At 48.2% G+C, this 17940-nt stretch overlaps 1 protein-coding gene across 2 annotated transcripts in view; it reads left to right on the top strand.

The window, feature by feature from the left end:
• The first annotated feature begins 4694 nt into the window (after nucleotides 1-4694).
• The window catches only part of FGFR3 (fibroblast growth factor receptor 3), a 49896-nt gene continuing 36650 nt past the window's right edge, over nucleotides 4695-17940 (top strand). For both annotated transcript variants that reach the window (XM_090139776.1, XM_031588274.2), the window contains exon 1: nucleotides 4695-4866. In XM_090139776.1, the coding sequence (XP_089995902.1) occupies nucleotides 4695-4866 (172 nt within the window). The remainder of the gene's footprint in view (nucleotides 4867-17940) is intronic.

Genomic DNA, 17940 nt, shown 5'->3' with positions numbered 1-17940 from the left:
TTCAGAACAGATAGAGGTGATCTGTGCCAGCAATACATGCAAAAAAAAAAAAAAAAAAAAAAAAAAGGGGGGGTGCAAAATCCAACAGATGAAGGGAGACAACCACCATGCTCGATTCCCTATGATTGTAGAATCACAGAGTCATAGAATGGCTTGGGTTGGAATGGACCTTAAAGGTTGCCAAGATCCAACTCTGTCTGCCAGGGATCGGGTTGTCAACCACTAGGTTGGTCTGTCCAGGGCTCCAACCAAGCTGGCCTTGAACACTTCCAGGGTTGGGGCAAAGGATGGAGGGATAATCTAGAAAAGAATTTCTCAGGAGGAGCTTCCAGCGTTGAGCTCACCTCTCTTCCAACATGCCTGCAGGATAATCTGTGGGGACAAAATCAGTCCTTTATTAAAAGTAGCCACCAGCCCACCTCCAGCAGTGCCACCAGGGCACCTTCAGTGTGGCATGCACTGCCAAGGCTGCTCACACACAGTAAACCCTGATATAGCTTGAGCTATCAATTACCTTCCTAAGAAACCCGCTGCTAGAGCATCGCAGTGTTCCTGGAATGTTTGGAAATACTTGTCAAAACACAACTCTGGTTTCATTGTTAGCTCTATTAACATTCAAACATTTCCCTTGTTGATTAAAGGCACTGACTCCACGCAACATCTTAAAGTCAATACCTACCTGCCTCCAATCCAATTTCTTATGTAACTGCCACTTTACACACCACAAATGTTTTTCTCTTAATGATGAATGAAATTATTTCTGCCACAAATCCTAGATGGAGGCCTTTCAGGGATGATGGAGGCCAAACCCCCCAACCACAGGTTGCATTCTTCTCTGTGTTTGATCTGGGTATCACTACGCTCCGGGAGGGGATCACATTTCTGCAGTAGCACAGGGTCCCTGAGCTCAATGTCACTTTGCTAGAATGAAGATGGACATTGTCTTACAACCAAGAGCCACCAACCAGGAGTTGGCTTTCAAGAATGCTGCTCACTCTCCTGGGTTTAATAGTGATTGTTTGTGATGGAGTAATGATATTCAGCCATCCCCAAGAGCAGCTGCAGGAGTTATCTTTGCTAGTAAACTATCCTGAGATCCTTGGTTGCTTTTCCACTGTGCGCTGGATGCACACATTGGAGCTCAAACGTGCATGTGTATGAAGTTGTTCAACTCTGCAGGACAACTTGTTGGTTGAGTGCAGCAAAAGCTAGAGATAGAACAAGAGGTAACAGCTTTAAGCTGCACCAGGGGAGGTTCGGGTTGGATATTTGGAAAAATTTCTTCTCAGAAGGAGCGATAATGCACTGGCACAGGCTGCCCAGGGAAGTGATGGAGTCACCATCCCCGGAGGTGCTCAAGAACTGTGGAAATGTGGCAATGAAGGACATGGGTTAGTGGGCATGGGGGAGATGGGCTGATAGTTAGACTAGATTATCTTAGAGGTCTTTTCACAGAATCACAGAATTGCCAGGGTTGGAAGGGACCTCAAGGATGATGAATCTCCAACCCCCCTGCCACATGCAGGGCCACCAACCGTCCCACCTAATGCTAGACCAGACTGCCCAGGGCCCCATCCAATCTGGCCTTGAACACCTCCAGGGACGGGGCATCCACAACCTCTCTGGGCAGCTGTTCCAGCACCTCACCACTCTCTCTGTAAAGAACTTCCCCCTGACGTCCAACCTAAATCTCCCTTCCCTCAACTTAAAACCATTTCCCCTCGTCCTGCAGTTATCAACCCTTTCAAAGAGTTGATTCCCCTCCTGTTTGTAGACTCCCTTTTCTAACCTTAACAGTTCTATGATTATATATGCCTGACCCAGAGTGCTGCACTTTTTGGAACAATAAAACCACGGCAGGGACTGCAAGGAGATGGCTGTACAAGTGGGCCTGTCAGCGTGGCAGGGCTGGAAGCAGGCACTGTGTCAGCTCTGCCTTGTGGAGCACACAGGCAGTATTAAGACAGTGCAAAGAATGACCAATTTGTCCCCACGTTGCAGTCTTTGCCTGCAGTGAGATAATGCGCCATCCCTGTGTCCTCCCCTCCAGACTCCAGAGCATTGCTATCATTTACTCCAAGGACTGGGAAAACCCGGTGATCAGCATCTCAGAGGAAGGGATGCTCGTTGGGGACCGGCTGACTCAGCAGTATTTGGGGATCAGCTGGAAATCTGTGCTTCTCACACCCTCCTCAGGCTCTCTCCAGGCTTTTTCCTCACCGCTCTTCCAACTGTTTGCTCTCCAGGCTGTCAAATTACTGTACCTCTGCCAGCACCTCTCCATACACAATTCTTTCAGCAGAGGCGTGCGTCTCTCCAGCTCGCTCTTCTTACTTCACTCCAAATTTCTCATCCCAATAGGATTCAGACTCATGTGACCACAGCTCTCTGTAATTCTGATCTATCTTTCTTGGTTCTTAAATTTTATATTACAGTCTAACCCTCCCCACTTGTTTGCTCCAGCTCACGTTGATTTGAGCACTGCTTTCTGCATGCCATCCCCACACACATCAGCACACACAGTGTCATCAAAGAGGACTCATTAGGACCAAGGCCTTTGGGACACCTCACAGCCCACCTCATCCCTGTATTCTGGATAGAGAGGAAGAAGGAATGGCTCCAAGCACTCACAAGGCTCCCAAATTCCCCTTCCCAGAACAGTGATGGCAACAGGCTCAGACACTGAGCACATCACCAATATATGGCTCATGGCATCAAGTCCTAAAAAATGACAAAGCATTCCCAGAGTCTGCACTTCATATTAGTTCTACACGTTGCTTGGGAGTCACTCAGCAGAAAACATAAAAATGCCCCTGCTCCAAGGGAAAGTGCAAACCTGAAGTCCTTCATGCAGGAGTACCCTGATGCCCCTTTGATTTCCTGTGGAGATCAGAACTCAGCTTCGTTTTTCCAAAAAGCCACCTCAGTGACAGTGTCATAACCACACTGTATTTCGCCAACTGCTTTTCCCTCCATTGTTTTCCTTTAAGCACGCTGGTGTCAGCGGTGAGGGTCCGTCTGACATGGAGCATTTCCTCCCTGCTCTCACACAATGCGGTGCTATTGAGATGTCAGACCCCCATGCCTATTGGAGGTGTCAGGACAGAGCCTGGGAGCTCTGAGCCATCCCGAGCTCCGTGCACATCGTCGGGACCCAAACAGCCTGGAGCTTAGCTGTTACGCTCAGTCTTTGGTGCATTTGGGCCCCCGATGCCAACCATTCCCAGCTCTGATATTTGCATCTATTTTTGGTGAGTGCGCTGCTGCGTCAGGGGATTAGAGCAGCGCTGTGATTTCTCCTAGAGCAGCGCTGTGATTTCTCCCTGCGTGGAGGCAATGAGCGGTGCGCATCACTCAGGTGGGGTGGCGACGGTGGCGCGGGAGATGCCCACAAAACCACCCCCCATGGGAGCTGTTCACACACCGGTGACACTGGATCAGATTTTGCCACAGCTCAGAGCCCGAGTAAGCTGTGATTCCTCCTGTCGGTAACAAACTCCGGGTCCCTGGTGGGTGAAGGAGTGCTGGCGGCTTCACTTTGGGGTACAGTGAGCCAGTTCCCTTTCACCACGCTGCGCCCTCCTGGGTTGCCCCGACCAACAGATCCCTCTCCAGCTCTGCCCTCCCGCCTTCCTTCAGAATGCACACCCTTGCCGTTACAGGGCCACAAAACAAAACCAACGTGCGGACGTGTGTCCCGGCACAGAACCGCCGCGGACCGGCAGCCAACCCAGCACCGTTCGCTTCGCTTCACCCCCGGACAAAAAGCGTGCGCTCCCTCTCCCCGCTCCCACCTCCCCCCTCGGGCCCCCGCTGGGGCCGGGCGCGGAGCGGAGCGGGCGGCGGGCGCGGCCCCCCGCGGCGGCAGCGGGGCGGGGCGGGGCGGCGGGGCGGGCGGCTCGGCCCGGCGGGCGGGGACAGCGCGGCCGCCCCGCTCCGCTCCTGAGCCGCCGCGGGCAGACGCAGGAGCGCCGCGGCGGCGGGAGGGAGGCGGCGGCTCCTCCATGCGCGGTGCGCGGGCGGCCGCGGGGCTTGCGCAGGTACGGAGGGCCCCGCCGCGCTTCTTGGATCTCCTACTTTTTAATCGCTTTTTTCTTTTTTTTTTCCCATTTTATTACTTTTTATCTCTTACTACTATTTTGCTTCTGTTCGTATTTTTTCTATTACTGGTTTTCTTGTATTACTTTTTAAGTGCTGTATCCCCCTTTTATCACTTATTTTCCCCCTTTGTCACTTATTTTCCCCATTAATCGCTTATTTTCCTCTTTTGTCACTTATATTCTCGTTTTTAATCACAATTTTCCCTTCATATCCTCATTTCTCTTTCTACCCTCATTACCCTCTTTTACCCCCTTCTATCCCCATTCTACCTTTTTATCACTTGTTTTCCCCTTTTATCACTTGCTTTCCCTTTTTATCACTATTTCCCCTTTTTTCTAATCCCCATTTCCCCCTTTTACCCCCATTATCCTCTTTTATCCCCATTTCCCCTTTTCATTTCTATTTCCCCATTTATCCCCATCTTACCCCCATTCCCTTTTTTATCCCCATTTCCCCTTTCCCCCTCCCTCATCCCACCACTCCAACCTCGGGAGGACCGTGCGGAGCTCCTCCCGCATTCAGCTCCTCTCTCCCTCTCCCGGCAGCGCAGCAGCGGAGCGGAGCGCTGAGCGGCGGCAGCATGCGGCCGGGGGATGTCTGAGGCGGGCGGCGGTGCGGCGGCGGCGGCCTCGCTGCCCCGGAGCCGCGCCGGAGGGATGCGGGCGGCCTGGGGCTCCGTCTGGTGCCTGTGCCTGGCGGCGGCCGTCGGAGCGCTGCCGGCGGCGCGGCGGCGCGGAGCGGAGCGGAGCGGCGGACAGGCGGCAGGTAAGGAGGGCAGCGTACGCGGGGCGAATGGGAACAGCCGGAGCGGGAGTTATGAATGAAAGCGGCGGGATCGTGCGTGGTGGTGGTGGTGCTCTGGAGGGAAAATGGATTTTGAACAGTTGTTGAAAAGGCTCTCGCGGCGCTGAGTGCCGTTCGGGGATTTGTGCCTCCGGTTCTCTGCGGTGCTTGGGGCGGCGGGTGCTTCTTACGCACCGACAGTCGCAACTCATTGACTTAGGGACGAGGCGTTGGGGAAGGAGCCGCTAAACACCTCGTCTCGAGGAAAAGCCGGACAAAAGCTGCTTTAAGGAAAAAAATCTCTTCGGCTGGGTTTGCAACTTCTCGCTGATCCGCCTCAGCTGCTCCCTGAGCCCCTGTTTGTTTTTCGAAGCCCCTTCGCAGCCCCCCGGCTCCAGGGTTACATGTACCCGGCAGAAAGTTTCCATTGTTCACCATTGGGTTTCGGAGCCCCCGTTGCCAAAAAAGTGACAGGGGAATAAATGGGCTTCGCGGAGGCCGGGGGTGGGGGCATTACTTTCATACTCCTTTTGGTTAAAGCCATAAATCACGCCGGGGGTTGGTTTTGTTTTCGAGAAAGTCCTAATAAAACCCCAGATTCTTAGTGTAACTCGTTTGGCTCATTTTTCACAGCCAAAAGAATTGATTTATGGGTCAAACACGGCAGCGAGCGCATCGAGGTGGGCGTCTGGGTGGAAGCGAAGGAGCAGGGAGCGTGTGTCAGTCTCTGCTGTCATTTGGGGGACAGTTTGGAGGGGCTAACTTGGAGGGATATCACTGCTTTAGGATTTCTAGTGGAAATCACGGGATTGTAGATTCACTTGAGTTGGAAATCGTCGGGATGAGGCTCTCTCGCTGCTGTCGATGACCATATGGGTGTCAGTATCAACCTGACAGTGGCCATGTGGGTGTCACTGTCAACTCCAGGGAGTGGGACGAGACTCTGAGCATTCTGGGCTCTGTTCCTCATGGGCTACTCAGTGATATCCCTAGGAGTGACACTGGCCACGTGCGTGGAGATGTGGGAAGCCTGGCATCGCCTAGCCTGCAGCATCCGCTGGAGGGGAAAAGGTTGTGCAAAAGAAACTGTAAAGAACATAAACCCTCCGAGCCGGGTAAAAACACATTTTGCTTTTCAGCCTTTGAATGGAATGGTAAAAAGCAAATTCTTTCTCCTGATCAAATGGGCCATGGGGTGTTGGCTCATTACTGAGGATTGTTGTTCGCTGGGCTTTGCATTTACAGTCTAAGGCCTTATTTTCCATAAAGGGGCTTGGAAGGATTTTTCCCCAGTGATCTAATTCTCCACACGGGGCTGTGAAGGCTGTAACAGCTACTGCTTTGTGCCTGTCCCCGGCTCCATAAAACACACATTGAGGGGAGGCGTTCTGGAGGTATGTGTGTGTTTGCTAATACGGACGCGCGCTGCTGGCGGAGGTGGAGGGGTGCAGGTTTTAACATCTCCGCGGGGAGGTGTTGGGCTGCTGGCAGGAAGGAGGCAGATGGCGGGGCTGTTGCTGAATAGAAGCTCAACTCAAAACACCAGGGGCCTCATCTGGGCTGAGTTTCTCCCCTCTCTCTTTCTCGAGGCTGCCGCAGGAAGAACAATGTCAAAATTTCCTCCCTCCCCCCCCCAGCTCCCCCCCCCCCCGTTGTGTTTTTTCTCTTTTTTTTATGAATGAAAGCGGAGAGGCGAGGCAGGAGTGAATGTGTGTGTCATTCAGGGGCTATGGCAGAGATGATTAGGGAGGTCAGTGAACTCCTTTGCAGCCCTGAGCATGCGGTCACTCTATTCAGCAGTCACAGAATAGACATCCCTATAAAAAAGCCCGTCCAATTTGCATTAGTATTCAGATAAAGATATTACTGGGTACGATTTGTGCATGTCAAGTGATACTGCTTGCTCTGAGAGCAGGGCTGACCAACGGCAGCATTTCACTTTGCAAAACTTGTGATATCCATCCCATCTCCCAGAACTGTATGTAGAAAAAGAGGGAATTTCTGGGATTCCTGGTACTGGTGCTGTGGAGCCATGTCTGTGTGTTGAACTCTGAAGTTTGTGCAGAAAGCTGAGCTCTGTTAGGTGCCAGGACTGATGGTCCCTTTGCTGTGGTCACGTTGTCACTGAGCAGAATGTGTGAATTCAGGTTCTAGACAAGCAGAGGCACACAGGGGCTCTGGTGACTTCCCCATTTCAAAATGACTGGGGATGCACTGGTTGGGGCTGATAGGCTTTGTGCAGCTGATGGCAGAGGTTCAGGCTGCTCTGCTGGGCTTTGTGTACCCAGATGTTCCAAAGTTCAGCCTAAATTGCCCTTGTGCTGAGTTTGTGCCACACGGCACCGGAGCGGTTCCCTTCAGGAAAGTGTTCTGAAACTCTTTATAAAGGGCCCTTTGTAAATGGGTAGTGCTCCTGATCTTGTGCCCGAAACCTGAAATCCTTCAGATTCAGTGCTATGAGCGATGCAGTGCTGAGATAAAAAGTTGATCCATTTGTTCTCCAAGAATAGCTGTAGAAAAAGGTGATGAAGTCCTTTATGTTGAGTCTAGCATATTTTATTGAGGAATGAAATAAGAGGACAGAGGAAAAGGTGATGAAATATGGCTTTTTTTAGTTGTCCCTTACCTAGCAAATAGAGAAGCAGAGAGCCTGTGGCAGTGCAGGGACTGACTTGTTACAGCACCTGACAGTGGCTGTATAGCACCGCGTATTGACAGGGGTCACTCCAATTAAATTTGAGGGTTTTTTTCCCTTTAATTAAGACTTTATGAACAGCCACTGGGTAGGGAACGTGATGAAAGTAAATCTGAAGATTGTGTAGCGAAGTGCTGATCTGCTAATTAAATCCTGCAATTAAACTAAGCCACTCTGACCAGCACGTTCACTTTTATGACTCTCCCGAAAGCATCGGCACTGTTGGGGACTGTCTCTTTCCAGCAGCCCCAGAATGGGTTTTGGACTCTGGGCTGCAGCACCCACTGCCCCAGAGGTGATCCCATTCAGTCCTTCTGCATGGACGAAGCTGAAATGTTGTGTGAAGCTTTGAAGGTTTTTTTTCTCATCTATAACTCTGGGAAACAAAATTTTTCTTCTCTAGTGAACTGTGATGGCCAACTGTATGACATTTGAATGGACAGGAGGCAGTGCCAGGACTTCAGAGGAGCAGGAGATGTGGCCGCATCTTCCTCAGTGTTTTTGATGCTTTGTAGTATATGTGGATACTGATCGGGAATGCTACAAATTTACAGTAGCTCTATAAAGGATAGAGTGAAATCCCTTCCTAGTTTGGTGACTTTTCCCAGATAGGCTAAACCCGGGCGTCAATGAAACCCACTCGATTTTTATTTCCTTTCCCCATCTGAGAGGGCTTCCCTTTTTCCCAACGTGCTGCGTGCTCAGAACTTTCCCCGTGCTCTGCCAGTCGGTCGGTCTGGCTCTGCATAGCGTTTTGTCGGCTTTTTGAAGCAGCCTGCTGACTCAGCACCCTCCAGAGGAAAAGTCCCACAGCACCCCCTGAGCAAACCGCTGGCTGAACCACGTCTCAAGCCACTTATAAGGGCTTTCATTGCCTTTTTCTCCTGGGCCTCCTCCATAGCTTATCGGCTTACTGTTGGCCCCTTTGGGGCCGTTTATCTGTGTGATCTGGTACTTTTTCTCTGAATTGGAGCTGCCGGCCCTGGTGCCCCCTTCCTGATAGCTCACAGTTCAGGTTGCCGGGTGGCAGAGATAGGATGTAGAGACCTGGATGAGTGGAGAAAGGCTTTTTATTCCTGCGGTGACAGCGCTGTGATCCCAATGTGTGATGTGCTTTCCCCCAAAGTATCAGCTCCTTGGCTCGAATGACCAGGAAGTTTCCATAATATCAAAAGCAAACAAAAAGTGTGTGATAACAGTGGAGTAAAACCTTTGGTAAACTTGGTAGTTAGAATGTGAAAGGTAATGAGACGTAAACCTGCCCTGTATCACCCTGATAAGGGGGAGTTGCAGTGCCCAGGTGGATGGGGGAGGTTAGATCTTACTTTTTTTCTGCTGTGACACTCAGGTTACACAATTTAGCAAAGCTTTTTTTTTTTTTTCTTTCTTTTTTAAGAATCACGGTGCAGCAAAGCAAGAAAACAGTTCTCCAGTAACTGCTTCAGTTTCAGATGTATTCATCTAAAAAAGGTGCGGTATTCATAGCAGAGGGGGAGTCAGCTTCAGTGAGCTGGCATTGCTTTCCCAAAGCCACAGAAGGGGAGAAGATAAAGACTTGATAGAATAAAAAGGTTCTATTAAAACTTGGAAGCACCTCGGAGTTTCTTTATCATGCAGAACTGTATGCAAAACAATTACCATGTGCTTACACGTTCAGCATCTGTGAGAGTTTGGGGCCGTGCCATCTCCACAGGTTGCGAGGGGTTAAACGTATTAATGACTCACAAGCAGAGGCTTCCAAGGCTGCAAGTGAGGGAAGGAGGAGAGCTGGGGCTGCTCTCTGTGGCTACAAAGCTTTGTGCACTGCCCTGTGATGAGTGCCTGCACCCGGTCCTAAGAGTTGTGTAACGCATTCTGGCTCATTGCAGTGTGTTTTTATTTTTATTGCTTTTGGGGGGGCATTTTCCTTGGGAAGAATCAGGTACGCATCCATAGGGGCTGTTATTTGAGGGATAGAGAAGATGCTTCTGGATCTAGGTGCTGAGATCAATGCTTACTAACTCCATGCTCTCGCCATCCAAGGGCTGAAAATCTTTCTAGAATTGGAGTTTTGATTTTATTTGGATGCTTGGTAGAGTTTATAAAGACCCTTCAGGGGCAGCTTTTCGGAAGTTCCACTGTCTGCTGCTGCCTGTCATCCTTTAAAAGTCATACCAAGGTCTTCATCTCATGCTTATTTAATCCCAAGCAGAAATTTCCAAGGGAGCAGGCTGGAGCCCTTTGCAGATTGTGGTGGAAGCAACTGTTGAGCATAAATAGAGATTGTTTGGAACGTTTTCTAATGACCTAAGTGAGGAAACTCAAGTGGTGGGGATGTGCTTGGCTCTACCTGGTTGGGGCTGTCTGCATCACATCTCATCCCACCTTCACTGTGTACCAAGTGAGGCGAGCTTTTGTCACCAGGTCCATCCTGGATGCTAGTGGATGATATCACAGTGACCTGATGTCTGCAGGAGAGCAGGAGCTGGGTGATATTTATGGTAAAGCAGTGGCGTTCAGCAGTAAACCCACTAGGAGCTCCCCTATTGCTTTGTCCAGGCATGGAAAACCACTTTTTTCAGAGGATTGTTGTTGTTGTTGTTTCTCCTATTCCACCCCCTTTCGTGTGCAGAACTCAAGAGCAAGAAATTCCCTCCCAGCAAAATATCTCAGCAGCTTATTAGGAGACTGTAGGTCTTGAAGTAAGTGGTGATTGGATTTTTTTTCCCCTAATTTTTTTTTAACTTCTCTGTATAGATCCTCAGGGCAAGAATTTTTCTGCTTGCCAATAGCAGGACCTGGGCGAGATGAGCATGCTGCTTCCCTTTTGTGTGCTTGGGCTATCGGAGCTACAGATGAGGAGGGAAAGCAGTTGCAATGGGAAGATTAAGGAGTTTGGTGCGTGCTGACAACTCACATGTGCAACCCAAGATAAACCCTGCGTGAGCCCGTCTTTAATTAAAAGAATGATCGGAATTAAGCACAGCACCATCTCTGCTGATCTGTATCATGCGCATCCCTACGAATAAAGCATTTCTGGGGAGGGAGAAGAGGAAAATGCCAGATTCTAATCTTCCTTTGCTAGCCCATAGGTCCTCCTTTTGAAAGGGCATATTTCTCCCTGTCTTGGAGCACTCGGGCATGTTGACAGTAAACAACTGTCACTTGGCAGTTTATGAAAGACGGGGAATGTTGAAGAAAACATGTCCAGTTTAAATAGTTATGTTAATGGGCTGAGGATTCGTGCAGGAGTGGGGCGGGTGGTAAATGGAGGTGCATAACTTTGCTGGTATTTACTGTGTAAGACACGAGCTGCAAATGAATACAGTTGGAACGGTAGGGAATGCTTGCAAAATCAAATAAAAAATGCATTCATTTTACAGCCAGCGTGTTACGCATGCTCCCACAGCTTTGCATGAAAGCATGTGGGGTTTTTTTTTTGTTTGTTTTTCCAGGGAAAACTCAGAAAGCCTCTTTATATGCAGCGTGGTGGGTTGGGCGCCTGGCGAATGGAACCACAGGGCTGGGAGCCCAGAGCTCCTTGGCCATCACCTTCCTTGCTCCTTGCAGCCTCCTTCCTAAGCCTGAAGGGAGAGTGGGCTGCGAGGAAACTCGGCCTCCCACTTTGCAAACTGATAAATTACAGAAAGGAGGGGAGGGGGAATTAAAAAAAAGTAAGAAACAGCAGATGGTGTCCTCACTGCATCCCTTCCTGAAATTTCTCCAAATCCATCACCCATCTCCTTCTTGTGAGTGGAGTGAGTGATGATCGAGCATGAAACGTTCCTTCCTGGTCAGCCCAAAGGCATCAGTGTCAGCAGTGTAATGGGTGAGTGCTCGGTGTTGAGCACTCAAGATCTGTAATCAGGCATAAAAATAAGTTTCAGGCTTTCCAGGCTGCTGATTTCGCTGCCTTGGAAGCAAGGATGTAAGCCACTGTTGGAGTGTGCTGATGTTGGCTTTCGGATACCCTGTAAACCCATGTTACTGCTGTGGCCCTTCTGTGCCCCTAGCTTCCAGCCCTGCTAGGATACAGTATAAATACAGTAAATACCATAGAATTTAATTGTAGATACCATGTTACAGTTGCCATGTGTTTCATTTAGTGTTGGATATCTCAGAAAGGGGCACCTTGCCCTTGGAACCTTCTCTTGCCATCATTTCTCCTGTGTGACCCCACACAGCATAAATGCTTTCTAGGATGTTCCAGGGGAGGCTCAGCTTGGAACCTGAACTCAGAAAGAGTGGTGAGGCATTGGAACAGGCTGCCCTGGGAGATGTTGGAATCACCATCCCTGGAGGTGTTCAAGAGAGAAGGAAATGTGGCAGAGGGACACAGTGGGTTAGTGGGCATGGTGGGGATGGTTGACAGTTGGACTGGATGATCTTAGAGGTCTTTTCCAATCTTAATGATTCTATGATTGCATGAGTTCTATGCATCTGCGTGCTGTGTAAGGGAATGGCTTCAGTGGAATGTGTTAGTCCTGGCAAAAAGCACCTGAAAGCTTCTCAGGCGCTTTCAAAACCTGTGTAAATGTTTGAAGTGAGATTTTCATCTCCTCTGCTCCCCTGCTCTCAGTGCATAGCAAATGAGGTGCGGACAAGTGATGCAGTCTTTGCTGGAGTGGCTTCACCCATTGCGTGTGTCTGCCTGTTTTGGGGTGAGGAGGAGCAGCTGTAGGAGTAGCACACAGCAGAGAGGAGGACGTGACTTTGAATTAGCTGCTGGTCCTCTGAAAGGGGCCAGAGACCAGGTTTTGGATCACTACACACTCAGTGGCCTCAGTGTTTATAGGTACATGTGTCTACATGGAGAAATAGGTGAAAACATGAGGAGGTCGTCCAATTTTGTCTGTGAAAGTGTTGCCATATGGTGGTTCATCCACCAATTGCAGCCGTCCTGCCCAAGGCAGCCCACCTGGAGCTTACTATCTCTGCTTGACTTTCAGACCAATCCAGGCTGCTGGCTTCAGTTATAATCTTCCACAGTTTTGTCAGCAGAAGAGAAACAGCTGTTGGCTTTCTCCTTCTCCATGCCCATTGCAATGCCCAACCCTGCTGCTACAGTGGCATCTGTCTCTGAGGGAGCATTGGACACTCCTTCGCAGGGAGAAGGAGGTTTTAGATGTGTTTTTTGTTGGGAAAACATAAAGAAAAGCTGGAAAGGTCAGACTGGAGGACAGGGATGGGGTCAGAGAGCCTGAGGAAGGTCCCACAGGCAGTCAGGACTGGCTGTGCCCCAGCACAGGACCCTCTGCAAAACATGCATTTCCTTACAGCTGTATTAAAATAGCTGCATGTGGAGATGTCAAACTTGCTGCTGGCATATCTGGAGCCCAGCATGGCTCAGTAAATAGAGGACAGTGATTTGGAAGCATTAAAACTGTTTGAAGGGAGTGGGAACTGAGACACGCATGACTTCCTTGAACTCTCCCTTAATTTATTACGTGCAGTCCCAAACCTGCTGTAATAGATATGGTTGCACGAGACCATTAAAAGTGCCGTTCTGCTGAACCCAGTGCCCCGCTGTTGCTGCTGGAAATGATAAAATGCCACGCTCAGGCAGGACGGTATGCAGCCCTGTGTCTGTGCCTTTGCATGTATGCTGGTAAGTCTTGCTAATTTAGGAATTGTTTTCCACGTCTGTTTTCTATAAGTCCGTAGACTTAATACAAATAAAGAGCTGAGCAAGTTTCCTGTGAGAAGCACAGAACAAACGCTGGTGTGGGATTTGAATGCAGAGAGGTGAAAACACAAATGTATACAGAAACAGCAAGTCAAACAAGCTGAAAAAATATAGTGAGGTTGATTTAACAGAGCAGTGAACTCCAAACCTTCTACTCCCTTCGGCAGCCCTCTTTATAGAAGAGAAATAAAAGAATTTTTGATATCCACTATTTTTACCATCTCTGAAGGGTAGGAGTTGAGTTTAGCACAGCGACAAAGCATTGCAGTATTGATATGAGATGTGCTTTCTAAAGAATAAAATCTGGGTTTGTTGCTCACGACTTCAGATTGAACTGGCTCAGACTTCATGAACAGGAGATTAGCGTTGGGCTCCTGCAACTTTGGGTACCTGGCACCTCCATCCCGCTTGAGGCGTTGAAATAACAGGCTTGGGTTTGAAAGATGCTGAGCCAGATCAGGCTCTGCATTTCAAGCTCTTAAGCACTCTTAAAATCTGGTTATTCATTTTGATGCCTAGATATGGATTTCTGGGCTTAATCACCAACCTTTGCATTTCAAATGTTTGGCCTTTGTTTTCTTTGCTAAGTATGCAGACAGAGTGGCCCCCATTTTTTTTTTTTTCTTTTACACAGCTGAAAACAGCCGGCAGAGAAGCCTGGAAGTTCTGTGTCTTATTACTGAGTAATAGAGATCTTTGAAATATGCCATTTTATGTAACTCAAGGGAAGCTTGCAAAAAAGGGGAGCATTCACTTTTTCATGTAAACATGATCCGTAATATATCTAAACCTTACAATCAGTTGGAAAAAAAAAAAAAAACACCAAAACTACGCTAAACCTTTGCCCTCTCTTAATCCATGTATGAGAGGGTTTTTTTTAGATGTGCTTTTTCCCCCCCTGAAATAGAGGCAATTGATAGGCTCATAAACAAATACCGAACATAAAGTCCTAATCTCCATATAGAGGGGCCTGACCCTTTTTATGGAGAGAGAGGGTAGAGGGAGGAAACAGGGCCAGGAGTTTGAGGTTTAATGCTTATTAAAGTTTTAGTGGGTGGGAAAATGCAATCAATAAATTTTGTTTAATGCCTCGAAACTGGTGTTGGTTTTCACTAGCTACGCTGGAGAGTAGTTTTCATTTTGAAACTAGGACACTCGTAGTTGGAATGACAATTAATGTGGAGTGAATATGGTCCCAGTTGGAAGCCAGTTTTTGAATAGCATGAAAACTCCCCCCACCTCCCATCGCTGGCTCAGGAGTATGGTAGCTTCCGTTTTTAATTAGCGGGCCAGGCAAAATTTAGCTCATTGTGTCATCCTGCTCTTTTGGCCAAATGGCTAGCTTGGGTTTCTCCATCTTGCTGTCATGAGGCTGTTCTTTTCATTTTTCTTCAGTTTTGGTGCAGGGAGGAAGGGGGGCTTCAGGATCCTTAGGATTAAAGTCATTGTTCTGGGGTATTTACAGCCAGCTGCCTGCATTAAATGAAGATTAGAGGAGCGCGCATTGGAAGTGGAATGGAAACACGGAGGAGCTGGGATTTGGTCACTGCATAGCTGTGAACCGAAGGGGAAAGGTTGGGGCAGGCTTTATGGCAAATTTTTTCTGCAGCCATGTGATCTCCAAGTGCACTTCAGGGACTCATTGCGAGTGACCAGGTTGGAGTTGTAGCGGGGCTCCAATTCTTTGCATCCCTTAGAAAGTTATTCTGTGGTGAACCTCAACTGGTGGGCCTGGTGACTACACGTTGTGTCAAAAAACTCACTTGCAGAGGCATTGAAGAACATGGTGAATGTTTGGCTAGAATTCACCAAATTTTATAATTCAGCCAGAAAGCTGGAGACTTTCTCCAAGCTCAGGAGCTCCATCAGCTATAAATTTTTGAAGGAGGAGGAGCCCAGGAGAAATAACTCAATGATTTTTTTTAACAAAACTTAAAAACATTTCCTAAGATTCAGTTTTTGTCCTTTGTTTGTGCCTTGTGGACCATTCATCTGTGTAACGTGTAGTTCTGGCTGGATTGCCTACTGCATGTCACCTGTAAAACCCAGCAAGGTGACCTCCTCTGGGAGGGCAACACAGCATGCTGATGCTTGCAGGGCACGAGTTTGCTCAGGACCTATGCTCCATGGGGTTTTTGGTTATTTCAGCATGTTGCTGCAAACCTGTTCTGCTGCAGTGCAGGCTGGAGATGATTTGCTCTGGCCATTGGGAAGCCCAAGTCTGAGCCTCAGTTTTCATAGGCCTCCATTGGTTTGAGAACAAGGTTGTTGTGGTTTCTTCAGTACAGTGGTGAGCTTTTTGAAATTCCTCAGGCATGAAGAGTGAAAATGTAAAACCCCAACCATTTTGTGATAGGATCCATCTATTGACACCAGGCCAGGACAGCCTGGCAGCCCTGTGCAGCCAACAGTTTTGGTTGGCCTTCTTTCTCCCTTACAGGCTTGTCACTCTCCATCTAAAAGCAAAGGCTGAGTTGGCCATCACTCTTGAGTGGATGAGAGGCAGGCTACAAGGGGATGGCCTATGGTCATGGTCTCCTATGCTCCTCCTAGAATTTGTGCAACAAGTGTGCCATCACTCTGCATTGCGTGGAATGACCAAGCCAGGATTGACCAAGTTTGACTGCCGTGGTTGGGTGAGGTGGGCTGGTGAAGGACATTTCGTATTAGGATTATTTCAGAAAAAAAGAAGAAAAAAAAAAGCATGCAGAACTGTGGGGATAGACATGGGTTGTAATTGGTAATTGCTTCTTTTTTGCTTGTTTTGCACTAGAAACTAATGAAAGTCTGGCCTAATTTTAAGGAAAATACCCATCTGAGTCTGTTCCTTTAAGCCAGCAAACTCGCAGCTAAAAGCTGTCCTTGGGACAGCAACCAAAGCTTTGTGTTCCTGGGGTTTTGCATTCCCATGTTTGTTGGATGTAGCCAGGAGACCCCTTTGATTTGTTCTCTTTTTTACTCCTTAGGGCTTTGCCAGAGGGAAATCCTCCTGGCTAAAGTGTTTTTGTAACTATTTTAGCTTTGTGACGATTTATTTCTTCTTCTGACTCTCAGCATCTGAATTGGGTGATTTGAGAAAACAGTCCATTAAAAGGAGGATACTGTAGAGTCTCGATGAATCCTGTTTTCTACTTGGCCGGTGGAACAGAAAGCTAATTGCCAGTAGTAAATCCATTCAAAGGAGGGCTGGAGGGAGGGAGAAAAGCTAATATTCCTCCTTGAATGCCATTTAATCTCTGAAACCTTTCATGCAGATGTAAATTAGGATTTGCACAACAGAGTCAACAGTTGCTCCGTAGATAAGGCAGATTTGCAACATCTGCTTTTCCATTTGAGAAGCCCTTCCAAAGTCGCTGTTGGGGATAGCCAAGCTAAACACTAGAGATTTTTTTTCTCCCATAATCTCTTGCTTTTGGGGAGGAAAAAAAAAAAAAAAAAAAAAAGCATATGACTTGAGAACTAACCTTGAGAACTAACCCTGGTCATGGTTCTGCATATTCTCTAGGAAAAAAGTTTGCTTTCCTTCTAGTGCACATGCATACACATAAAAACAATCCTGGGAGGTAATAGAATGGAGCGCACTTCTTAAGGTCTTTGGAAGAAATACTGACTGACAGCAGTTGCATAGAAACTGCAGTGGTAATACTGAATAAACAGTTTACCTGTCTATTATTAGGAAAACTATTTTAAGTTTTTCCAGGGGAACCCCCATCCCACACCAAAGCAAACATACATAACAGGTGAAAGATAAATTGACCCTTTCAAATGACTGAGGCAAACTGTTTGTGGATATGGTTTCTTAAAGGCAATTTTCTAAATCACAGCTTAGGTTTTTTAAGGGAAGGACCAAGTCAGCTCACTTCCAGAAGTATCCAAACTATGGGGAGAAAAGAGAGATTGATTCCCATTTCTGGCAGTAGGGCTTGCTCATCATAGAATCACAAGGTTGGAAAGGTCCTACAAGATCATCTAGTCCAGCCATCCTCCCATTACCATTGCTACTGCAAGCCACTAAACCATATCTCTTAGCTCCTCATCCAGACACAGCACAGAAGCCCTCAGCTCCCATTGTGAGGACACACAGGTAAAATGGCAAACACAGCTTGGAAGAGGAAAATATAAACCACCAAAGAGCCTCTTGGTCCATGTCAGAGAAAAACCTCCCTGGGATTTTCAGGGGCACGTGAGGGATATTCTACTCAGAGAACTGATGGTGCTAAGCCTTGAGCCCTCCACCCTGGCAGTGTGGTCAGGGCCATCTATTTATGAAATGCATGATGAATTGCTGTGCCCCAGCTTTGGGATGCTCCCTTGAGGAGTCAGAGCTGCAAAGGATGCTCCCGAACACTGGGGTTTTTCAAAAAGTGGAGCTGTAGGAAGATATTCCAGTGGGAAAATCACAAGTGAAGAGAAGGAATAAGGGAACAAAGTGTCCTGGAGCTGAAGGTGATTGCACTTGAAAGGTGGTGTGGGTTCCATGAGCATCCAGCGGGATCTGTCATCCCTTGCTGCCCTCGTGCTTCTGGCACAGCACCTACAAACAGTCCTCAGTCACAGGGAGGCTGTCAGCCAAAGTGCAGGAAGGTTTAAAGGGGTTTGCTGCTTGCCTACAGTGTGGACGGTTTGCTTAGGACCCAGGACTGATGCTTGGGTGATAGGTGTTGTAAATTCTGTCTCTGCTTTTGCATTTGTCATG

Source organism: Phasianus colchicus, chromosome 4 (assembly GCF_987193195.1).
Source record: "Phasianus colchicus chromosome 4, bPhaCol1.hap1.1, whole genome shotgun sequence".
Lineage (NCBI taxonomy): Eukaryota > Metazoa > Chordata > Aves > Galliformes > Phasianidae > Phasianus > Phasianus colchicus.
Note: the sequence above shows the minus strand (reverse complement) of the source record. Positions and strands in the feature narration are given on the sequence as shown.